At 38.8% G+C, this 25,927-nt stretch overlaps 1 protein-coding gene across 1 annotated transcript; it reads right to left on the bottom strand.

Moving 5' to 3' along the window:
* Positions 1–1,118: 1,118 nt before the first annotated feature.
* ATP6V1B2 (ATPase H+ transporting V1 subunit B2) lies at positions 1,119–25,927 on the bottom strand. The gene is made up of 14 exons (XM_003935588.4): positions 25,751–25,927; positions 18,076–18,131; positions 12,957–13,055; positions 12,066–12,159; positions 11,861–11,938; positions 11,211–11,350; positions 10,780–10,881; positions 10,335–10,432; positions 9,648–9,771; positions 7,806–7,956; positions 6,250–6,332; positions 5,419–5,523; positions 4,493–4,622; positions 1,119–2,552 (listed from the first exon to the last, which is right to left on the bottom strand). The coding sequence occupies exons 1-14, from the start codon at positions 25,884–25,886 to the stop codon at positions 2,413–2,415; spliced, it is 1,536 nt and encodes a 511-aa protein (XP_003935637.1). The 5' UTR covers positions 25,887–25,927; the 3' UTR covers positions 1,119–2,412.

Below are 25,927 nucleotides of genomic sequence, written 5' to 3'. Positions count from 1 at the left end.
CCTCAAGAACTGCCTTGCCAAGTTTTTCTTGCTGTAGTCTCTAAATGCTATTTTAAATGCAGTCTGGGGAACTATTTTCTGTTGGCTCCTAATACTCAATTAAGTTAGCTTTTCCTTACTAGAGTAACAGAAAATTCCAAGGGCAGAGGATGCTTTGTACCTCCACACTTGCTGAAAACAAAACATCTTAGTGAGGTATTGATGACATTAGTCTGGAAATATTTTTTCACTGACATGAAATCTTACACAGTTAAGTGACAGTCAACTGCAAGGAGAGATGCTGAATGAGTCACTTAGCCTGACCTTTGAGGACACCTGACTTCTTACCAGGGTTTCTCATTAGATCTTATTCTGGCATAAAAAGGCTCCTTAAGAAAGTGTTTTCAGTAAAAATAAAGTTACAAACTCACATGAGTGCTGCATAACCAACAAATTCTAAGTATCATGTAAGAGTAGTAAGGCAAATTTATCTTAAAAAAGGTTTGCTAGTAACAGTGGCCTGCTATGGACCAGGCACTGCCCTAGTGTTTTACACACAAAAATCTCCAGTCCTTATAATAACCCTAAAAGGCATACAAGCAGACTCAAATTTGCTGAATGACTAAGCACGGCCATCCAGTACCAGTAGAACCATGAAGAGAAGTCAGGTCTACCGAGTGCTTCTTCTAATTAAGCTTTTTCTTCTATGTCTCCTGAAAGCTGATTTGAACTGCAGGGGAGAGAAATGGGAAGCTCCATGACAGCACGCCCTGTTTCTTTATACACTGGACACCCCTGTGAGATTGTATATGAAATGAGTTCCGGCTTGCCTCAAGCTGTATTTCACTATTTAGCACCCTCTTTCATTCACAGAAGATGGGTTTTAGAGGTCCTGACAAAGTCTGAAATGAGGAATGCTGGAGAGCCCCTGTAGGAACGCTGAGCCCCAGATGGAACTACAGCGCACTGCAAGGGACAGTACTAAAAAGAACGGCAAGGACAGCCTGGAAGACATGTCCCTGCAACACAAGGGCTACTTCTCAGTCCTGGTTATGATGCTCAGGCCTGTGAATTGAAGAGAAGCAGGATTACAAATTTGCTTCTTGCTTTCCTCATTAGAAGATACAGAGTCACATTAGTTAACTTCCATTTAATTTAACATTTATTTTCATTTTATATCCAGATGTCACATTTTCTACATTAAAATATAATCATGCTGACTCCCCCCACCCACAGCCCTCCAAAGAAAACAGTGAAGAACTTAACATAACATGAAAGATGGAATGCGCAGAGTAGAGAAGTTGCTATTGCACCCAAGTGACGAAGAACACAGAGACGCAACGGGAGACACGGCAGAACTGCATAGAAGATCGCTCAAGGCTCACACCGACAAGGCGCAGGAATTCAGAAAACTCTAAAGCCTGGAAATGCTATCGTTTGTGCCACAAAGATTACCCTGAAAAGGTAGAGAGAGGTCAAAAAGCAGAACCAAAGAGAGGATTTTCAAAGGGTGCTCTCTAACAGAGTTTAAAATATCCATCAACAGACGTGCTTCTGCTCCCCACCTTGCCTTCAGCATCTGGTCAACACTTTAGAAACTGAAACCACTGTGAGCATGTCAGAATGTAGAAAGGCTGTAGGGTTTCTATTCTTTTCTTATACCCCAAACAACAAGCCTATTCGCGATTTAAATCATGTGACTTCTCTGCTTGGAAACCAAGTAAGCATTACCAAGACAAGGAGTCTCACAGCTACCAGACAGATACCAGCTGTGCAAAAGTTACAGGATTCTGTGTATTACTTGGAGAGGGAGAGTTGCAAGACACAGGAATCCCAGTACATATGTACTAAAGAGAAGAAACTCCTTTCACTCATCTATTCGTTATACGGGGAAGATCAAGTAGACATTCAAAATCACCTGCTTCGAGCAGCAGCACAGCCCATCAACAGAGGCACACCAACACACTGAAAGCAAACATTCAGGGAAACGCCTCTTGGACCTTCTAAAAGGAGACTTCTTTCAGACCGGATCTTGCCCCTAATGCAGAGACCAGAGCATTATCACTTCAGAGACTGGTACTCTCGAGGGAGTTGAGAGGTAAGGTCTAAGAGACCCAAATCATGAGACCCTTATCAGGAAACTAACTACAACGCTATGTACAATACATACATCAATAAGAAAACGTCACTCCAGCCCCGCAGCTACTTTAAACACAGCACTGAGGACCAGGTTTTCTGAACAGGGGATATTTTAAAGTCTGTTAGCAGTTTAAAACATTGCAACACTGGCACAATATGTTACCTATTCTTTGTTTTTAATAACAGGGTAACACAGTAAACTCCAACACAAAGGTGGGGATGGGGGAGTGCAAAAGGAATAACGAAAACAGAACCAGTATTTCACAAGAGCACGGAGCAGTGCGGAAGCAGAAGCTAATGCTTTGCAGAGTCTCGAGGGTAAAATTCGCTGAGGGTGCTCTGAGGAATTCTCTTCAGCATTTCTTTGGGGAAGATTCGAAGTAGCTGCCAGCCAATGTCCAAAGTCTCATAGACAGTGCGATTTTCGTAAGGACCTTAAAAATTGAGATTGAATTAGTAAAAGCAAACGACTTCCAACTTAGCAATGTTACTCAGTACACATTGTTATATGACTAGCAGTGTATTAAATGTGTATTAAAAAAAAAGGACTCCTAAGACTAAATGAGGGGTGAGGAAAAGAGGGCATAGACAGTGAGTACCATAAGGAACCAGGGAAGAAGAGGTGGGTGGGCTAAGAGGGCGAGCGGTCTTGCGGGAGAGCGTGGGAAGACAGACCTGAGATTTGACAACTGGGTTGGATACTTGAGCAATGGAAACTAGAATCAATGTTTTGTCCAGAGATTAGTGAGAAAAGTTACCCAAGCACAGAAGGTTCCCACAAGGAGAAAAGGTTGAATTTGAGGGTGACTAACGCAGATGGTCAGAAGGCCATAAATGTCAGTCAAGCACCTGAATACACATAACCCCCTCAAGAGTATCAGTAACCAAAGGTCAGTGGTTTTCTGAGTTGTTAAAATTATTTTTGATGGCAGAATCATCCTGATCCCACAAATAAATCTTATTCTTTGATTCCAAGGCTGGAGGATTCTTTTTTCTAGATGAAAACTTTAAGATATTCACGTTCTGCATTAAAAAATTTCTAATAATCATGAATATTTTGGGATTTTAATATTATTAATGTATCATACAACTGGAAAGGTATACAAATTCTAAGTGTACAGCCTGATGCCTTTATTCGAAAGTAAAAACACCTGTTGTAACCCTCACTGACATTAAGAGACTATTACCAGCATTAGCAGGGGTGACAGAAGAGACCATGCAAAACAGCTTGAAATTCCTGCTGATGCTATGTCATAAAAATGATTACAGGTATTTTTAGTAGAGGGACAACCAATAAAATGAGTAATATATTTACCCTGGCAGTGGTACATAAGGAGTCAAGGAGACTGGTGAAATGTTGGCACCAATGGCCAAAGATGATGGGACAAAGGTTTGGACTAGGACCTTTCGACTCAAGAGTGGCCAGAGACCAGCAGCTTCAACATCACCCAGGAACTCACAGAAATGCAGCATCCCCACCAAGGTCTGGTGAACCTGAATTTACATTTTAGCAAGATCTCTGGCTGATTCAAAAGCATACTAAATTTTAAGAAATACAGGACTAAGGTATTATAATGGGAATAAAAACAGAATAAGGTTAAGGTATTTCAAAGGAAAACAACACAAATTAGTAAATAATTGATCACTGGAGAATAAACAAAGAAGGTTAAGAATAATGCCCAGTTACTAAGCTTGGTTAACTGGGACAATGATTATACCAGAGGTAGATAAAAATTGAAAGGGCACTGCAAGGCAGGTCAGTTGGAAAAAAACTTTGGTTCTGAGTAGACTGAGCCTGAGGGGCTGGTGGCGTAAGCAACAATGGTGTCCCTATGGCAGCTAGATATATGGAATCAGAGGTCTGGACAAGAGGTAAAGGTCCACACGTCATAGTCCACAACAGACTGAAAAGTGGACACTGGGAGGGAAAGCAGAAATAACAGGTAACTGAGCTTTCTGGAATATTAACGATTAGGCAGAAAGGTAAGAAATGAGAAAAGGAGATAAATACAGATGAGTCAGAAAAGTTCCAAGTCCCAAATGTCAAAGCAGATCATTGCTGACAAGTTAGCAAAAAGGAGAACTGGCAATGAAGTTGCAGAGCAGAGGGCCTGGGAAGGAGGATTCTGAAGGGCAATGGAAGAAGGAAACAGTAAGATGGTAGCTAAGTCACTGGAAAACCAGGTCAGTATCTTCCCAAGATGTTTAGAAGGCAGAGGAGAATCAAAGGGTTAAGGCAGGCAGGTGACAGAAGCTTTTCTCTAACCAGAGACATAACTATATAGAAACCAAAGTGAATTCTCTCAGACTTGGAAAGTAGTTTTCAAAATTACATACAAGGCTTTTTGTGTCTGTAAGACAACAGTCATCTTACCCTGAGCAATAAAGTTCCTCTCAAACTTCTGCAGAAATTCCAAGTAGAGAAGATCATCTGAGGTGAGCGCTTCTTCTCCCACCACAGCTTTCATGGCTTGCACATCCTTCCCAATGGCATAGCATGCATACTAAAGAGAAGAGGGCTCCATCAGCTTAGACAAGCTCTCAAAATGCCCGGGCATCTGGGATACAGGAATGGATTGCTCTTGTTTTCCTCACAAGAGCCCAAAGAAGGAATTTACAAAAACAATTCACATAAAGTTCACATGAAAGCACCAGAAGGAATATATTCTCACTCAGAAAGGAGTCTTCAGGCATACATTACACAGACATTCCTAACGCTCTATAAAAAACACACTTCTTCAATATGTTAGTGAGCTCAAAATTTACAGAGCACCTGAAAATCAGAAAGCATAAACCATGGAGAAATTCATGTTCAAGTTCTATTTTTTTAAAAAAAATCTGTGATATCACAAGTTTACCATTTCTACTTTATGGTCGTAAGTATTTTTATAACTATACAAATCAAGGATTTCAGAATCTACATAAAACTGTACATGTTAGTGCTCTGGTGATGGCTTAATATGTTAACCAAGAAATAGGTTAGAGTAGCCTTTAAAGAATACTATATAATTAACATTAACATTGCTGATAAAATTTTAAACAACCGTATTGCTTGGCTTTTTATTTAGAAACTAGATACCATTAGACACAAGTTTCAAGCTCATCTTGATCGTCAGCAGCTATCCTTATGAGAAAAGGCGGCTTTGGTTCTAATGAATGATTATGTATCCCACTTCAAGCCTACACTAAAATTCCATGTGGATGGGGAAGAGAAAAGTGGTAAGGGTTAAAGACAACAGGTAAAAGCCAGCAGAAAGTATCCATTTCTTTCAAACACCAATCTTAGAAGAATGCACGTACCAGCTGGTTAGATACATCGGCATGGTCCTTCCTGGTCATCCCCTCTCCAATGGCAGACTTCATTAACCGTGATAGTGAGGGCAGCACATTGATAGGCGGATAAATCTTGCATAGAATGAGAGGGGGGAAAATACTACATTTAAGTACAAAACTCAAGTTTTATTGGTAATAAAAAAGCATTTGGAACTCATTACTCCTTAAGTCACAGAAAACCACTGCATTTGTCTTCTAGATGCAACCTACTCTTTCTTCCTGGGAAGAAAAGGTAGTAAGAAACACTTTATAGCATAATATTTCTTTCCAGAATCAAATCCAACAAAGTGTCATCTGTAACACTGTACAAGGCTATTTTAAAAAACTAAAACTTTCAACATCTGCTTGGCAAGTACTACCACATTATGGAGTCAAAATGGTCTGAACTCTGACTCAAAAAATTATGCACAAGATTAAAAGATTAATAATAATTCCTAAAAGCTGATTTTCAAAGTCAGCATCTACTAGGGAAGCATGGAAAAGTCTGTTTTTCTATTAATAACAAGATTGGTAGATGTTATCTGTCTTCACCATTATGAAACAGAATTCCAAAAAAAGTTCTTGGAGACAAGTGACTCCATTTTAAGACACAATAAAGAAAAGTCACAATTCTTAATTCTGGCACTCTGCCCACACCAGAATTTAAGATTAAAAAAATGACAATTTTATACCTATATTAAAAACAATTCAAGTTGATAACTTTCTAAGCAAAGCAATTCCTAAGAGCACAATCCAAGTCCCTAAAGAGTAATGGATGAGCAGGTCTGCAGGCTTCACAGCACTGCTCGCATTTCATACCTGTCTGTTGTGCAGCTGTCTGTCCACATAGATCTGCCCCTCTGTAATGTAGCCAGTCAAGTCAGGGATTGGGTGAGTGATATCTACCGGAGGAAGACAGATAACATTAAGCATGGCATCCTTAGGTTATGAGTTTTAAAGTGGCCATCTCAGAACCAAACCCACAAGAAGTACATCTGTACTACCTACAGCATTACTCAGAAGAGTATTATTACAGTCATTTTCTGTGATGCTGGAAATGTTCTGTCTCTGTGGTGTGCACTTCAGTAGCCATTAGCCAATATGGCTATCCAACACTTGAAACGGGGCTAACAAAACTGACATACTTAATTTCAATTTTATTTGATTTTAGTTAACTTGAACTTAAATAGCCAAATGTGGCTAGTGGCAACTATACTGGCCAGTTGAGTTTGGTTGCAGCAGTTAGATGTGTGCTGGCTCTATGAGGTAAACTGGCTACATTTATAAAAGATACTTTCTCCCCTAGGTAAGTGCTCTGCCCTCAAAATATAAATTAAGTTTCATTTTAAACATAAAGTTCCCTTATAGAAATTTGTCAACCTGATGTATACTGAGAACATTCTTAGTTCATAACCTATCTCGGATGGATACACATTTCACCATGCAAAATGTAGGCATGTACACAAATAAAGCAACACCACACAGGCTGCACCAAAAAGGGCACACAAAGCAACACATTTCCAAATCTGTTCCATTACATCATTTTTGTAGCTACTCCTTTGGAACAAACCACATTTTCATATCAGAGGCAGTACAGAGAAACAGTGTGAATTATGAACTCAAACTGGGTCCTAAATCTTATCACTTGCTAACCCTGACAAATCATTTTACCTCCCTGTGCCTCAAACAGCACCTGCCTCAAAGCTGCTATGAGGAGCAAATGAATGAATATTTATAAAGCACTCAGAACAGTGCTCAACTACAGTAAGTACTAACTTACTGTATTTCGTAAGTGTTTTTCAAAAACTGAAATAAGGACAAAAAGGCAATACAAAAGAGGAATTCTGAACAGTCGTACCCCAGGAGCCACCCTGAGCACACATGCAGACAGGCATGGGAAAGTCATTTCTAAACAGCCCTTGGCTAAAAAAATCTGTCTCTAAGTCTAACGGACTTTAGCAGCTGTACTCTTCACGTGGCACTTAACATGGCCATCTTAAATTACTGGTGCACACACATTAAAAAAAAACCCCAACTAGACTGGTAACTTATAGTAAGTAGAGACCATAAATTCTTTTTTAAAATTCTTTACATTTAGGACACTGTCCTGAAAACAGCAGGCACTCAATAGTACCTAATAAATGAAAGTTAAAGTTAAAAACTTAAAATTATGAAGAAAATTGCTTTTCCTCCACAAACGGATAATGGTAACTATGGGTAATTTTCAGATAAAAAAAAATTTTATTTAGGCACAAATAACCAAGATAAACTCTTAGGGGATGTGCTCTCAAAATAATTTCAACTCAAAAAGGTAGATGGGTCTTCTCTCTCCTTAAAATGATTAGGTGTGTTATAATCCAAAGACCAAAACTTACCATCATTAGGCATGGTAAGAATAGGGATCTGAGTAATGGAGCCGTTTCTCCCTTCCACTCGCCCAGCACGTTCATATATCGTGGCTAAATCTGTATACATGTAACCTGGGAAGCCTCGTCGACCAGGAACCTCTTCCCTGGCTGCTGAAACCTGACAGTAAGTCAAGGAGAAGAGTACCAGGCACCAGATTAGAACAAGCTTTGTTAGAACATGTTTGTTTGAACATGCCTAAGTACAAAATTGAAAAGCCCATCGTGTTTATTTTAAAGACTGTCTTTAAGGATGATTCAGAAAAATCTCCCAGCAACATAAATTCAAATTATTCTGTAACAAAAATATTGACAATGGGGGACCAGAAGGTTTCTGCTAAAATCTTATTGCCATAATTTAAGTTTTCAAATAGTTTGCTAGAAGAAAATCTGACTACAATTTTATAAATCAAGGGAAGTTAATTTTAAAACAGAAAAGATTCTTGGTCCACAAGATTTATTCCATGCGGTCAAACTAGCCATATTTATGTAATCTAATCATAAAAAAGGTTAAAAGGGAAGGAAATGCACACCAGGAATCATCTGCTTCACTTTACAACATTATTTAATCCTCACAGCAACCCTATGAGGAAGGTGTTACCTCCAATTTACAGCTGGAATCGTGGGTCAGAAAAATTAAACAATTTCTTAAGGTCACAAAGCCAGGAGTCCATTCCACTGCACAAAATAGGAATGGTGATAAATGATCTTTCCCTTAGAGTCATGGATACTGGAATACAGGCGTGCATATTAACCTACAATCAACTAGAACTCTAAAGCATTATGAAATGCAACTTCTAAGGGCTACTTTGGCATCTTCAAAGGAGCTTGCTACAGCAGTGCTCCTCACAGTGTGGTCTGCAGACCAGCTGTTATCAATGAGCAATAATCACAGAGAAAGCAAGATACCCATTTAGAAACTCTCATAGCAATTAGGAAGTCTTTAGAAGTCCTTTTATGTGCTTAAAAGAGTAACGTACTCAAAATTTCAGTAACTTGTATACAACAAACACCCCAAAACTTCTAGGGGGTAACTGTTCAAACCTTTCCTTTACTTAAAATAAAAAGCAAAAACAAAAACAGATCTTGCTTTGTTGCCTAGGCTGGAGTGCAGTGGCACAATCATAGCTCACTGCATCCTCTAATTCTTGGGCTCAAACTGTCCCCCCACCTCAGCCTCCGGAGCAACTAGGATTACAAGTGCATGTGTCACTCTGCCCAGACAGTTTCTTAATGTTTTTATGGAGTTGGGGTCTTGCCATGTTGCCCAGGCTGGTCTTGAACTCCTGGCCCCAAGTGACCCTCCTGCCTTGGCCTCCCAAAGTATTACAGGCATGAGGTACCATGCCCAGCCTGCTAGAATCTTAATATTTTACTAAACACTTGGTTGTCTGAAGAAAAAAGTGCTGAAGAGAGTACTGTCAGATTATCGTATTTTTAAAAATATTATCATTTAAAAGGGATTACAAAAAAGGTTAAAAATTAGTAGTCTGGACAGAAATAGAACTTCCTGGGAGAGTAACGAATAAACAACTTGCATTATTTACTCCCTTTTACAATCAGTTTAATCCATGGAGAGAGTGACAGTAAGATAAACAGGCTAACCATTTACATCTTATCCTCTAATTGCTTCTACCAGGCTCACAAAAAGGAAGTATTTTCCTTTCTGATTTATTAAGGCATTCTACTAATATATGAATAGTGAAATTAAAAAAAAAAAAGTAATTAAATAACGAAAACTTACAGAGCGACAAGTTAACCATGAAAATTAACCACTTTTGTGTAACTGAGGGAAGAACATGAACGAGTTACCTCTCGAAGTGCTTCAGCATAAGAACTCATGTCTGTTAGGATAACCAACACATGTTTCTCACATTGGTACGCCAGAAATTCAGCTGTGGTGAGAGCCAGCCGAGGAGTAATAATTCGCTCAATGCTGAAAGGGAACGTAAGTCTTAGATTACTCAAACCAAAAGACCAAAAACAAATGATTCTGGAAATAACAGTACAATTCCCCTTTAAAGTTTTAAATAAATCAAAGAGAGTAAAGCAATCGTTACTTTACAAATTCTTATGTAAGGTATTAACAGTTATTTATAAATGTCCCAAATCTCTTAGTTACACAGTTTCTCAACACTGGGATTGGGCAGCGGGGTGGGAAGGAGAGAGAGGGAAGAAATGAAAGCCAGAATTTTCAGGTAAGAGGAAAAAAATCATTTATAGAGTTGATTGTATTAGGTAATTTATAAGTATGATCTCATTTAATATGCAAAACAACTCCATGAGACAAGTATCAGCTGTCACATTTTATGAGTTTCAGAGCCTAAGTAATTTGCCCAATGCCAGATAACTAACTACCAGAAAGCAGGACTGGACTTTAAATATAGGGTTAACTCACTGCTAGGTCCAAATGCTGTCATTACCACATTTTACCTCACCAGTCCTAAGAAACACTTTTGATCCTAAGTCTGGGGCACAAAGAAATAGCTGTTTACTTACGTTGGGTCATTAGCCAAGTTCAAAAAGAGGCAGACATTGTCCATTGAGCCATTTTCTTCAAAGTCAGACTTGAAGAACCGGGCAGTTTCCATGTTTACCTAAATAACAATAACTTCATCAGTGCTGGGAGAAGAAAGATCCTTAACATTTCTTTCTGACAAAAGCCAAGGTACAGATTTGAATTGCTCCTTCTTTTAAAACCTCGAGTACCCCAAAAGTTTTCACAAAAGTCAACAGAACAAAGAGGCTGCTTGGGCACAAACAGTATTATTGTTAAATTTCAAATTAGTTAAATGCTAAATTTTAGTCCTTAGTTCGGCCAAAATGCCAGACTGCAAATTCTTTACCTAAAGAAAAATTCAACTATATAGTTTGTTACATTGTTCTCACAACACAAGCACAATTTTATATATCATACTAAAACAAACAAAAAACTTCTACTTACACCCATAGCAGCAAATACAATTGCAAAATTTTCCTCACTGTAGTCTACTACATCTTTGGATTTCTTTACCAAACCAGCCTGGCGACAGATCTGAGCTGCAATCTGATGAGCAAAGCAGAAGAATTCAGCTGAAATCTACAATAACATTTCTACAACAAAATAACTTTTACTGTAAACTTTCTGGAATCGTAATCATAAATGAAACTGGGATGTTTTCGCGGATTTACTCAACAAAACTATTTTGTACTTTTTGCAAAGATATGCAAGGGTAAGCAAGAAGAAGCATAAATACAGATTTAAGGTAACCGGATTAACAAACAATAAGACTGAGTATTTACTTTGAAAACCCTTTATTTGGCTTCTCAATAACAGTGATGCATTTAGAAATTCTTGTCCGCTAAATTTCATACCAAACTGACCCCAGTCCTCACCTCATTGTGTGGTAACCCAGCAGCAGAGAAGATAGGAATTTTCTGCCCCCTAGCAATACTGTTCATACCATCGATGGCTGAAATGCCAGTCTGAATCATCTCCTCTGGGTAGATTCGACACTGAGGGTTGATTGGCTGACCTAACGTATTTCCAAAAGGGAAAATGTTAACATGTTGGCACAGTATTCATGAATGAAATCAGAAATCTTACCAAATTAAAATAAAAAGCACCAGAAGACCAGAACTACATAAAGCATCTCTCTACTACAAAAAAAAAAATCAGTTATTTTTCAAATCTGAAACTTGAAATAATTTTTTCCTTTATTCTTTTGTAGACTCACAAAACACAGGATAGTAGAATTCAAGCTCCTAAAGTAAAATAAAGGAGAAGTCCTAATTTCAAATTCATGGTTTTACCATACACATTTCATGTATATCCTAGATATTTTACAGTGTCTTAACATATTATTAATACATAAAATTTTAAGATAATTTCTAAAAAATATATAATTAAATAATAAAATAATTTATAACCTATGGAACGTGTTGCCTATCTACTCTAAATGATATCACAAAAATCACTCCCTATCTGGCAAAGGTACAAGACAGAGAGAAGTTATTTTTCTCCCAAACACAGAAATCCATCCTACCCATGATATCAAGGAAGTCTTCAGCCAGTACAACAGGGCCTCTGTCAATGGGTTTTCCTGACCCGTTGAATACCCGACCTAGAAAACAGTAACAAGAAAGGATGGAGTAGATGCTGACTTTCAAATGTTTAATTTTTAAACGACCTTATGGAAATACGTTTAAAATGAAACAGATCTCTGCTTAGAATGAATAATATCCATTTACCAAGCATATCCTCAGACACTGGTGTTCGGAGAATATCCCCAGTAAACTCACAGGACGTTTTCTTAGCATCTATACCTGAAGTCCCTTCAAATACCTATCAAGAAAAAAAATTAATCAGAAGGGTAAATTAGATCACAGGCATGTTAAACAGCCCTTATAAACTGAAGCACATGAACGTACACTACTGTTAATATAATGAGCAAAGAAATACGATAATAAGTCAAATTGTCAACCTTTAGATCAAGGGTTCATGCTTACAGATCAAATTCAATAAGCTAAGCATGGGGTGTGTGTGTGTGTGTGTGTGTGTTGTGTGTGTGTGTATTTATATTTTAATTGGGGTGTGTGTATTTATATTTTAATTGGGGTGTGTGTGTGTGTGTGTGTGTGTGTGTGTGTGTGTATTTCCATTTTAACTGGCCCCACAAAGCCTAAAAGCTTTACTGTCTGGCCCTTTAAAGAAATTCTGCTAATCCCTGCGATTTCTAAGGGGAACGTTATTTGAAAAAACTGCCATTACCCAGAGTGAGGTAACATTAAAAATTAGGAACTATATGAGACGATTTAAAGAAACAGACTCAGACAGATGACCCTTTTAGTTTCATCATATCATCAGTGAATTCTGCTTTTCATCTCTCCTTCTACATGACTATCCATTTAAAAAAAAGCCATTTTACTAGTGAAGCCATTGGATTAAGTGGAGCTTAGGTGGCTGACATTGAGCAAAAAAACGTGCAATAATAATTTTTTTTCCCTGCAGCTAGTAACCAATCTCTAAAGACTCTAAAAACACTTAGGCAGTGATCATCACAGAGAGAAACAAGCAGTGCTCCCTATGTGTGAGCAACTAGGAAACAGTTCAGCTGGCCAGGTTTTGAAAGTGAACCTTACCTGAACTACGGCCTTGGAACCACTAACTTCTAGAACTTGCCCACTTCTCTTCGTACCATCTGGTAAGGTCAAATGGACAATCTCAGCATACCTGGGAAACTAAAGAGGAAAAAAAAAAGGATGAACGACCAATGTTTTAAAAGCCCCTCAAATTACTACACATGCTCTGTCTCTACCATGGCCTGTCTGAATGTGCAACCCCCTACTCTCCAGACACAGTTTACGCTGAGAGCTTTTAATATCCTCAGGTAGTTTAATTCCTTACAACACACATCATTGACACATATACTAGCAAACAAAGCATAAGGTATAGGAGAAGGGTCTTAAATCCATAGAAACATGGCAATTAAATGTACTGCTTTTCCTCGGCATGCAAGTTTTAAAGTTTTGAGGTTACAGAAAGGTATCGATAAACATGTTCCCCCCACCTAGAACTGATATTTGCTTTCTAGGCTGTGTGTGTAATCATCTGTGTGCTCCAGGTGTGGTTGATAGGGGAAGAATAAAATGTTACTAAACAGGCCAAGCGAGGTAGCTCATTCCTGTAATCCCAACACTTTGGGAGGCCAGGGCAGGCGGATTATCTGAGGTCAGGAGTTTGAAACCAGCCTGGCTAACATGGTGAAAACTCCATCTCTATTAAAAATAAAACAATTAGCCGGGCATGGTGGCACACGCCTGTAATCCCAGCTACTCAGGGGGCTGAGGCAGAATTGCTTGAGCCCAGGAGATGGAGGTTGTAGTGAGTAGAGATCACACCACTGCACTCCAGCCTGGCTGACAGGGTAAGACTCTGTCTCAAAAAAAAAAAGTTACAACAAGTATGTCAGAATTTCCCAAAGCCATTTGATGGGCTACATACAGGCCATGCCCATTTTCTGCCAAAGTAACTCTGCAAGGAACCTTATTAATTTATAATCTCTCTAGCAGCATAAAAAAGTAACATTTCCCTCCATCTTTGCCAATCTTATGTTTTTAAATTTAACTTTTGTCATTTTAATAATAAAAATGGCATCTTTTTAGTTTGCATTTTCTTGACTTCTACCAATATTGAGCATCGCTTCATGCTTATCACTGTCAATTATTCATTCATATTACTGATAATTCAGACTTTATTATCAGCAACTGAATTGCTTATTAATATTCTTTCCTCACTTATCAAGTAAATCCTTCTTATTCATTTATAGAAGTTTTGTAAATTATCTGTATCAATAGATCAATCCTTTTGTGAATATCTTCTCTTAGTCTACTTCCTGTCTTAACTTTGCTGATGGTATCTTGTCACAGATAAAAACACTTTTTAATAAAACATACTGTGGTCCTTTATGACTTTATGCCTTTTATGTCTTGTTTGGAAAACAGTCTGAAGTCATAAAAATGGTATTCTGTATTGTCTTCTATCAGATTTACGTTTCATTTTCTAGATCTTTAATCCATCCGAATTTATTTTTGGTAACTAATTTTCTTTTATGTTTCTCATCAGTATATGGAAAATCAATTGCTCTAGCAATATTCTGAGCAGCACAGTGTCCCCCATGGCCTTGTAATGTTGAATTTACCAAGTTGAATTCTTCTGAATTCACTTCTTTTACCAAGTGAAAAGAGTTAATTTCAGGGCTCTTAATTTTGTTCCACTGACACATCTGCTTATTCCTGAACCAAATCCTCATTTTTAATTACTCTTCTCTCATTGTGTTAACTGGGGAGGCGAGTCTTTTCATTCATGAACATGGAATCTTCACTTATTTTAGGTCTTCTTGTATGGTCTTTCACAAAGTTTTATAGTTTTCTGTAAATAGTGACTCTGGCATACAGAACACTGAAAATTTTTGTAAACTGACCCTGTATCCACTACCTTGTTTTCTACCATTGTTTCTAACTGTCTGCCACTGAATGACTTGGGTTTTCTGATTCATTAATCAAATGATCAAGAAATGATGATGGTTGTTCTTTTTCCCGTAGAATCCCTTTATATCCTAATTTCTTTTCCCCATATCTCTGGGCAAGTTTTTAGCAGAAAGATGGTGAGTGAGGATTGGAAATTTGAGTCCCATCCCGACTTCCTGACAGAGTAGCGGTACTGGAAATTGACTAATCACCACTGGTAATGACTTGACCAACATGCTTAGGTAATAAAGTCTTCAAAAAAAAACTTCAGCTAATAAAGTCTTAAAAATAAAGTCTTCAAAAACGGAGGGTGCTTGGAGAATTTCTGGGTTGGGGGGCAAGAATGCATCCACGTGCCAGCAAGGTGGTCCACCCCAGCTCCATGGGGACAGAAGCTTCTGTGCTAGATACTCTTCAGGACCTCACTCCATGATAATCTCTTCAGCTGGCTATTCATTTGTATCCTTTAATATACCCTAAATCAGTAATAGTAAGTAAACTGTTTTCCTGAGTTCTGTGACCTAATCTAGCAAATTATCGAACTTGAGAAGGGAATCTTCAAACTGTAGCCAAGTTGAACAGTAGCTTTGGGTAACCTGGGGACCCACTACTTTTGACTGGCATCTGAAGTGGACTGTTAAGTCTTCCAAGTAAGCCCTTAACCTGTGGGGTTCACACCAACTCTTTGCAGTGTGTCAGAAATGAGTATTGCAGAAATAGGTGTCTGCCACAGAACTGAATTGTTGTAGGAAAAAACACGTAACTCTGGTGTCAGAGTGAAGTACATACTGAAAACAGCAGTAGATAGGAAACACGAGTTTTCCTTTTACTGATTTCAATGGGAATGTTTATAGTCTTTTAAGTACATGGTTTGCTGCAGGTTGTGGTAGATACTCATTAAGAGTTGGTTATATTTCTTATTTTCCAAGAGGCCTTTTTTAAAATAAGTAATTTAATCCATTTTTTTCTGTATTTATTGAGAAGACATAAAGTTTTTTCTAGTGTATTCCATGAATCTGTTGAATTACATTGTATCTAATATCAAATTATCTACTTTTGCTGACATTTTACATAGATATTTTTGGTAATATCTAACATGTGAATGTATTTTATTAAGACTTTGGAATTTATGTTTATATGTGAGAACAGCTATCTTTCTTTTCTAACACTATCCTTTTTCTGGTTTGGAGTCAAAGATATGCTAACGTCACAAAATGAGTTGGCAACAGTGCTTCATCTTCTTCTACTCTGATATAATTTGCATAAGATTATCTATTCCTTGATCCTGTATGTTTTATGTTAAAAACAAAAGCCAAAATCTAAAAACAGAACAAAACATACCACTATAAATCTCATGGTCTAAATCGATTTTTCTACAACTATATAAAATTTATTTACCAGTGTTTCCTCACTTATAACTATACCCCAATGTAACATTCAATGAAACTTTTTTAGCTCTCTTAAAATTACTTCCTCAGAGATGGTTTCTAAGTTCTTCTCAGTATCATCTTTCACAGCACCCTAACTGACTCTTCACAGCATGGACCAATTAGACATTGACACTGTATTTACTTATCCACTATGCTAAGCTCAAATAAGGCAGAGCCCATTCTCATTGTTGACCATTATATTTTCGTATTGGCCTCAAGCACTTAACACAATTGAAGCCCAAATATTTTTTGAGCTGTTTCAATAATATACTTTTACTAATACTAAAACAACTGGTAGGGTGCAGGGGCTCGTGCCTGTAATCCCAGCACTTTGGGAGGCTGAGGCAAGTGGATCACCTGAGGTCGGGAGTTCAAGACCAGCCTGACGAACATGAAGAAACTCCATCTCTACTAAAAAATGCAAAATTAGCTGGGCATGGTGGCACATGTCTGTAATCCAAGCTACTCGGGAGGCTGAGGCAGGAGAATCTCTTGAACCCAGGAGGTGGAGGTTGCAGTGAGCCAAGATTGTGCCACTGCACTCCAGCCTGGGCAACAAGAGTGAAATTCTGCCTTAAAAAAAACCAAAAAACCCCTGTATTTTAAAAATGAGTTCAAAAGTTTATTTAACAGAGAATACAGAAAACATTTACAAGATAAAAAAACAAACAAAGCTTTCTAATATTTTCCTCAAAAAGCAAGTGTAGGCGCTATTCTTTTATAAAACGTTAATGGGCACCTGCATAAATCTTGTACAACTTAAGTTTGATTAAGGCTTTGAATCAATCTGCAGCACACTACAAAACTGCAGTCAGGAGTAAACTTGCTAGGTTTCATCTTGAGATTAGTTTCTACAGGTACCTTATCATACACAAAAATATTACCTTAGTGATAAAGGAGAAGAGACAACGCACTTTGCCCTTTCTTTGAAGAAATGTTTCTCAATGTATTTTCTGCTTCCAGAGGGGTCACATGCCAAGCACAAATGCATCATTAACCTCTCTCAACAAACTAGTAATTGTATTGCTCTTCCCTGACCCACCCCAGTAACCAATGCATAATTACTGTTCTAGAAAACACAGAAATTATTTTCTTGGATGATATTTTGGTCATCTGGCTCAGGGAAAAAGCTTAGCCCAGGGTACCCAATTAGAGACTATATCCTGTATCTCTCTTTCTAAGATGATAATGTCGTCATAATTCTTAAGTATAGGTCTTGCTTAAAACAAAAACAAAAACATGTAACTAAAGACCTTCACAACAAACTGAATAAGTAAAAACTTTCCTTTGCTTTTAAGGTTTTGAAATAATCTGTTTTTACACATTCATTATTTGAGTATCACTGACAGACTGTCAAAAATAAAAGTAAGATTGTTTATTCACTCAAGGGCTTAAAATTTAGTAGAAAAGATAAATACTATGAAAAAAAAAACAACCCTGTAACATTTGACAGTCTATGACAAGGGCCATAAGATACTATACATTTTTATAGTACCCTACGAGTTATAAGAGACACTCAAAAGTATTACTGCTGCTTTTTCCTCCTAATAAAACTGTTAGGTAAGACTGACTTTTTGTCTGTTTTGTAGACAAGGGATTCAAGGAAACAGAACTCACAGCAGAACCAATACTGGAATCCTGTCTTCTGACTTTTGGTCTAAAAACTCTTATCTCCTACATAGCACTGACACTCAGTCTAAAGCATCACTGAAAAATCATAACAAAAATTTAAAGTGTACTAAATAGGACTCAACACCACATTTTAAACTACATAAATAGACCATAACAAATAGTGGTATTACCTTAACGTGATCTAAGATCACTAGTGGACCATTGACTCCAGATACTGTCTTGTATGCTGGAAAGAAACATAGAAGAGTCAGCTTTAGTCAAATAGCACAAAAGCTTAAATTATCTCTCTGGCATTACTAAAAATCCTTTCTACTTTATCAGACCTATTAGAATACAGAACACTCAAATAGCTATGAAATTTTTCAATGCATTTATAAAACATGTCTGTGCCTATTCAACTTTTCATAACCCAGCGTCATCCAGCCAAAAACATTTTGAGTCCTTACTAAGTCATTATTCTAAGCACCCAGTATACAAAAACAAGACACAGAAGGACAGATTCTGCTTGCCTTCAAAAATTGTCTATGCGAGGGGGTGGAGTTAGAATGTGATGAGATAAGGTCGCTAACTACGGCCTGCAGAGGGTTTGTGGGAACACAGTAAAAGAGAGGAATAGTTCTTACCTCAGAGAGAAAAGGAAAAACTTCACAGAGGAGGTGGCATTTAGCTAAGTAGACAAAGAAAGGGAATCCTTAATGTTAAATAGAAGTGACAAAAGTCACAAAGGAAATCAGAGAAATTGTAGCCTGTAAGGTAAAAAGCCACAATTAAATGGTGTCATAAAAACTAGGAGAAAAGGGCTGGGTGTGGTGGCTCGATCATGAAGTCAGGAGATTGAGACCATCCTGACCAACACGGTGAAACCCCATCTCTGCTAAAACATAAAAAAATTGCCAGCCATGGTGGCGCGCACCTGTAGTCCCAGCTACTTGGGAGGCTGAGGCAGGGGAATCGCTTGAACCCAGGAGATGGAGGTTGCAGTTAGCCAAGATCGTGCCACTGGACTCCAGCCTGGCAACAGAGCAAGACTCTGTCTCAAAAAAAAAAAAAAAAAAAAAAAACCACACACACAAAACAAAACAAAACTAGGGAAATAGAGCTTTTGAAGAAGGGAGCAGGCAATGGAAAGAAAGGCCAGGGGTCAAACAAGATAAGGAAAACATCCTTTAAAAAATAAAAGTTAAATGTTAACTGCAAGGTTAGAGACTGGGTTTTCCACTGCAAAGTATGCCCTAGGAATAAACTGCTACTCTATTTCAGCAGGTCCTACCCAAAGCCCTCACCCTATCACACCTGTGTGGCAAGTGCAACGGGGGAATAGGTGTAAGAACACTCAGAGGAGAGTAATTCTACCAGACACCTACAGAATTCATTAAATTTCAAACGCAGAACAGCTGAAAAAAATACATGAACTAAAGTTTTGAAGATAATTTACTATAAGGCCTAAAATAATTAATGTGAAGCTGTGGAGCAATTGGGAGTTTTTCACTTGCTTGATTTCTTTTGAGGTCTTCTAATGAGCTTGCACAGCGATTCCTGGCACATATGTGGACTCCGAAGAATGAGGAAACCATTTACTAACCAGTCTGTCCACTCAACGGGGTCTGGAATTCAAAATTACAACTCCTCTGGCCTGAGTGAGGTTGAGAAGCCAGGACCCTCGTACAAATGCTGGGATGGAACAGACAGTGCTATCACGGCATCCATCTTTCATGCTAACAGGACGTTTAAATTGATCCAGACATCAAATATTTGCTTGAACCCATCAGTAAGCGTACTGTAACTGTCTCAACAGAGGCCCTCCACAACTGAAGTGTATTTTTTTTTCTCTTGAAATAAAAAGCAAGCTACTTGGATGGTAAAAGGATTAATCATTCCCTTAGAGTACTAGAAAGACCCCATTTGCCGCCACTTTTATGAAAACTATCCCCACTGTTTTAAAATGTTCTAATACTCATAAAAAACCTTATTCCAACCCTATAACAATTTTCTTCATTGTTCTCATTTAAAAAAGACTCCCAACACTGCTTTTCAATTACTTTCTAAAATTGCTAAGTGGAAATGGAAAGGGAGTACATTAGAAACATGTTTTCTTGAAGGCAGTTTTCAGAAATACAGAAATGCAGACCTTTCCAAAACGTTTACCAAACAGCTGGGGTCGGGGAGGGGATATGGTGTTGAGATTTATGAGAAACTGTTTTGAATAAAATGCAACATCAGTAAAATATATCAGGTTCTTAAAATTCTCTTTATTTTTTCAACACGATTATAGCTACTTTAAATGTCTCATTTCTACAACATTACTTCAGAATCTCACGGCTAAAATTCAAGCTCATTCTAAACTACGAAATTTTGCCAGTCACAAGCAAAAGTAAGACCAAGAAAGAAACACTAGTCATAGCTTCTCCTGGAAACAGTGAATCCAGTTGACTTCTATTACAGAAAACAAGATTCTACTTCTTCAAAAAATCTCTAAATTTGCAACAATGTAGACAGCATTTTAAGAAGCCAGTAAGCAACCTTGCAAGTTAATTGGTAACACCAACACACATTTATAAGTACTTTTTAGTCATTCTCATTTAATCTCCATAACAGATATACGAGTGAGCTATCATTATTCTAAGTTTTAGAAGAGAAAAATTATTCTCAGAGAATATACTGTGTCTTGCCCAAGGACACAAGTAACTAGCCCAAGGATCTGAATCTACAGTCTGGCTCCAGAGTCACTTATTCTTTGACTCTACTACAGCCCAAATTCAAAAATTGAACTGGTCCATTTTTTGTAGTGTGGTATCTTGTTAGAATTATGAAGCAACATCATCCTAAAAAATTTCACAAGCCTGCAATTTTAGTTATGAAAAATAGGTTTTTACTGCTTAACACACTAGGCAGTATTTCCCTGTGTCTATCGTAATGAGGAAGGAGAGACCCAGGTATCTGGAATCACCTCCCCCTCAACTTCCACAGTACATTTCAGTAGAAGAAAAGGCTGGCCAACTGGCACCTCCTGAATCCCCTTCCTGTAGATGGCACGCTTGGTATTGGGGAAACTCTCCAGAAGACACTGTTTTTACTTAAAACAAGATCAAACCTCCATCCAGAGACCAGAACCTTTTCACATGTGATTCCTAAAACTATAAACGCAAAACCATTCATATGCGATTTCTAAAACTGTAAACCCGAAACCCTTTCATATGTGATTTCTAAAACTGTAAACCCAGAAACCTTTGCACATGTGGTTCCTAAAGCTGTAAATCCAAAACCCTTTTCACCCATGATATCTAAGGCTGTAAACCTAAAATTTTTCCACCTGCAGTATCTATAGTGTAAGGCTATATAAAGGCAGAACCTTCCTTTGTTAAGAGAGCTGGGTTTTAGACAAATCATTGCCCAGCTGGGATCAAGCCCTTTTCCTTCCTATTCAGTGTTCAAGAGCAGCAGCTCTGTTTCTCCCAGCTGCTCCTGCTACGGTAAAACAAATCTTTTTCCAGTGGAGTCATAGCCACTGGAAGAGTTTAAGTAGAGAATGGAGTATCTGGTGGAGGTGTTTCAGCAGTTTTCCTGCAATGGAAATCATAAAAAACATGAGGCGATCAGGAGATACTTCTGATACAAACTAGAGGTGAAACATGCTTGGTATAAATTCAACTAACATATAAAAACTAAGCTAAAACGTGTTATAAACCAAACAAGATAAAAATTCGACCCAGCTTTATAGTTGAAAAGAGCTTCATGCTTTTACAGAGCATCTTCAGACAGGCTATCTGATTTCATCTTCACAGAACACAATGAGGTGGGTGCTATGGTTTAAACATCCCCTTTGAAACTCCAAAACAAGTTGAAACTTCATCCCTGATGTAGCAGCATTGACAGGTGACACCTTTCTGTCAAAGGGTCTCTTTCAAGTCCCACAAGAAAAAGGTTCTTATCAGATGTGGCCCCTCTACTTTGGACTTCAGACTCCAGAGCTTTAAGAAATACATTCCCTTCCTTTATAAATTACCCTGTTTCAGGTTTTCTATTAAAAGCAACAGAAAATGGTCAATACAGTAGGAAAGGCTGATCTATCCTAAAGAAACTAAAGTCCTAAGTTTGTTTTTAAATGGGAGAGCCAGGCTTCTGTTTCATTTTTCTTTAATTTTAAAATTGGTGCTCTAAGACCCTTATAATATTTTTGGCCGTAGTCTCCAGTACAATTAAAAAGTATAAAGAACATACAGCTTCTAGCACTTGGACTGTAAGTGGGGACTAAAAGACAATTTTTATAAAACTACTACTCTTTTCGACATTACCTTGTTCTTCAAAAAAGGCAAAAACGCATTTACAAATTACCTAAATATTTCTATTTAGCAAAATACTGACCACTTTTCTCTCCAAATGAACAAGAATTTGAGTCTGTAGATGGGTGTATGGGGATAATCAGAACTTCTGACAACACAGAAGAAACATGCTGATATTATATTCTGAACATTTTTACAACCAAAATGTCTTGGCTTTGATTCTTAACTATCATATAAAGCAGACAACATTTATGAAGTAACATTTAAAACCCCAAATCTACATAGGTTTTAAGGAGCATATATTTTGTCAGATGACATCCTCTTCCTCCTGCAGTAAAGGTTGTTCAACACTACTAACACCATTTAATGATTATGAAATACTCCGAAAAAAAAGTTGGCAGCCATTGCATAGTAAGAGTCCTAGTCTTTTAGCCTCCGCCTTATTAGCAAAACAAAAACCCAGAGCAATCATTTTCTCTTGTGCAAGAAGAGCAGGGACCCACACCCTGAGCAGTGGGCACCTGAGAAAAGGTTCTAGAAAAAAAAGCAGGAAGATTCCTATTTTGACCTTTTGCAGGGATAGCTCTGCTTTATGATTTAAGAAACTTTATGGTTTAAGAAACTAAGGTCAGTTGATCTAGGGTCTCAAGAAAAATGGAGATGACCAAACTTAAAATACATAGCATCCAACAGGTCTATGTATGTTGTTGAAGCCTTTCTTTTAAAAGAAAATCAAGTTTTCATTCCTTGGGACTTCAGAAATACAACTAAAATGCTCAAGATAATTTCCTAATTTCAAGCCTGAATATGTTTTCCATTTCTTGTTAAAAGTCCTATCATCTTGAAGCTGTTTTTAAAAAGGATCTAATCTGTACAGTGGAGCTGTCGATATTACTCCATTTCTTCACTCAAAAAAGCACACCTTTTTGAGTTTAAATGCAAGTTACGCAATTACAAGACACATTCTATGCATCAGGCACTGTGCTAGGCAGTGGGGACACAAAAACGATCCCTGACCTCTAAAGGTTCGCGTGAAGCTTTAGGCTGGGTGCCATAGCTCACACCTGTAATCCCAGAACTTTGAGAGGCCAAGGCGGCCTGATCTCTTCAGCTCAGGAGTTGGGAGACCAGCCTGGGAAACATGGGGAAATCCCATCTCTACCAAAAATACACACACACACTAACTATAATTGCACAACCCCTTAAATGATATCATCAATCTTTATTTACAAAATTAAGAGGTTGGCCACGTGCGGGGCGGTGGCTCACGCCTGTAATCCCCGCACTTTGGGAGGCCGCACTTTGGGAGGCCGAGGTGGGAGCACTGCCTGAATTTAGGAGTTGGCAACCAGCCTGGACAACACAGTGAAACCCTGTCTCTACTAAAATACAAAAAAATTAACTGGGCGTTGCAGCATGCACCTGGAGTCCCAACTACCCGGGAGGCGGAGTTGCAGTGAGCCAAGATTGCCCCACTGCACTCCAACCTGGACAACAGAGCAAGACTCTGTCACAAAATACATATATAAATAAAACGTTCATCAGTATTTATTCAAAAGCAATTAAAACTTTTGAGTAGAATTAAAAGTGGGGCAAAATAAGAAGATATTAAAATGCAACCAGTTGTTAGCCTAAGTGTGTTATCATTTATGCTTTTTAGATTACATGGAGACATAAGGGAAACAACTCAACCGGGCATTTCAACTTCCTACTCTTTGACTCCACCCATTTCAGGATCTATCCACTGAATTATTAGAGCAAGGAGCTGAAATGCAAGTTACACAATTACAAGACACATTCTATGTGTCAGGCACTGTGTTAGGCAATGGGGACAAAAGAAGGACCCCTGATCTCTAAAGGTTCAGTGTGAAGCCCTATGCTACAACAGTTTTGTCAATAATTTCTAGAAAAATCCTTCAGCAATTAGCTAAGCGCATAAAAACCACAGAGAAATCATATTCATCTCTTCTAAGGGTTTACAACCTTAATCATGGAGTATTCTTTAAACAACATTATTTCAGTTGATATTCTGAATTGACACTGAATGATTAATTATATGGAAACTACTGCACCCTTACAACCTTTTTTGAGAGGCACTACTAATGTCGATCTGTTCTGCCCAAAGAAAAGCAATGCATACAAACGCAATTCATACAGGAGAATTTGCAATTCATAGGTATAAATTTATTGCCAAGGTCTGCATAAGAATGTAACATCTGTCGATTTCCTGAATTATCTACTTCAGCTCATATAAGCCCCAACAGACATTTTCTAATTCGAAGAATTCCCAGTGTAAAAGGCACATCTCAGCAACCCACCGAATCAAATGTTTTCCTCTTTCTTCACACTGCAGTGCTATCACATGACCCAGTGACAGATCAGGATGTGGATTAGTCAGGCTTCAGATCACCCAGACTAACACCCTTCATCTGAAATCCTTTTTTAACGAATCGGCCACCTACAGACAGACACTCGGGCAATTAACCAGTGAAAATGCAGTCTCACCACCAGGGGAAACATCATGTGCTTTTCCCAGTTTTTTAAAAAGTCTATTTCGAGGGCTCTTCGCCAGTTCCCAAGAAAGCTGTGAAGAAGTTAAGACGCTACACAACTGCAATCTCTAGTAATCAAGAACCATTGCTTTTGGAATTGCTGAGCTATCCACTTAAACCTAGTTCATTAAGGCCTTTTTATTTAGATAATCGAAACACTTAAGCCTATGCACACATACCAACTATGGGCAAAGCCACTTGGGTTCTCCCAAAGAACCTTGCCCTCAACCAAGGTTGGTTAACTAGTCAGTAAATGAAGAGGCCACGGTAGAAAAAGGCCCAGTGGAATTTAAAAATTTGGATTTTTAGTCCCTGCTCTGCCAATAAAGTGTCTGAAGGATGGCAAATCCTACCCCTCCCAGAACCTTGGGCTTCTCACCTGTAAAATGAGAGGGTTGGACTGCACGACCTGCAGGGTACTTTTCAGCTCTAGCGTTCTCTGATACCTAGGTGTCCTCTTGTGGAGCAGCCCCTCCACCGAACACCAAGCTCCATCTCCCTCTGGCTGCTGGCCTGACCTCCATCCACGAAAGGCCTGACCACGTCAGCGATGGCTGCTACCGTCTGCCCTAGGCAGGAGCTGAAGACCCCCACTGAGGTCCTTACCAGGGGGAAGGGAGGGGAAGAGGCGTTCCCTCGACCCTAGACATCCAAATGAAGTCTGGGGAAGATCAGACTGGAGTGACAAGAAGTGGCCCTCGGGGACAAGAAGCAAATGCCTTGAGAAGGCTCCAGCCTAGGGAAACTGGGGAGGCGAGAAGGGAGAGCAATAGCCAAGAGCCCACCCACCCCAGGAAAAAGTTCCCGCTGATGCTCTTCCCCACGGTCCATCTCCCGGAAATACAAGGTACAGGCAAATCTCCTTCCAAAGAGACAAGTGGGTCAGGGTAGGAGGGGAGACGCAGGAGGGAAAAACAAATCCCACCCGCTACCCGCTGGCTAAGCAGGTGAGTGGGAGCAAAGGGCTAAGCTAGGGAGCAAAGACCGGAGACGTCTGGCTCTCTGATACTCACTGAGACGAGGCTGGGAGAGGTAGTTCCGACTAACTGCCAGCGCCTGCTCCCGAGCTCCCACCGCCGGTCCACCGGCGGGCACGGGTAGCTCGGGCGCGGCCCCGTTGACGATTCCCCGCATAGCCCGCAGCGCCATCTTGTCTCCTCCGTCCCGACTGGCCCAGCAGCGACGCCGCA

The sequence above is a fragment of the Saimiri boliviensis genome, chromosome 13 (assembly GCF_048565385.1).
Source record: "Saimiri boliviensis isolate mSaiBol1 chromosome 13, mSaiBol1.pri, whole genome shotgun sequence".
Taxonomy (NCBI): domain Eukaryota; kingdom Metazoa; phylum Chordata; class Mammalia; order Primates; family Cebidae; genus Saimiri; species Saimiri boliviensis.
Note: the sequence above shows the minus strand (reverse complement) of the source record. Positions and strands in the feature narration are given on the sequence as shown.

Excerpts from the sequence above, each read along its gene's own strand:
- ATP6V1B2 (XM_003935588.4), bottom strand. The coding sequence starts at position 25,886 with ATGGCGCTGCGGGCTATGCGGGGAATCGTCAACGGGGCCGCGCCCGAG. Across the intron at positions 11,351-11,860 it reads AGACTTCCTTGATATCATGG|GTCAGCCAATCAACCCTCAG; the intron begins GTAGGATGGATT and ends GAAATACGTTAG. Across the intron at positions 10,882-11,210 it reads CTGGGTTACCACACAATGAG|ATTGCAGCTCAGATCTGTCG; the intron begins GTGAGGACTGGG and ends TTTGCTCATCAG.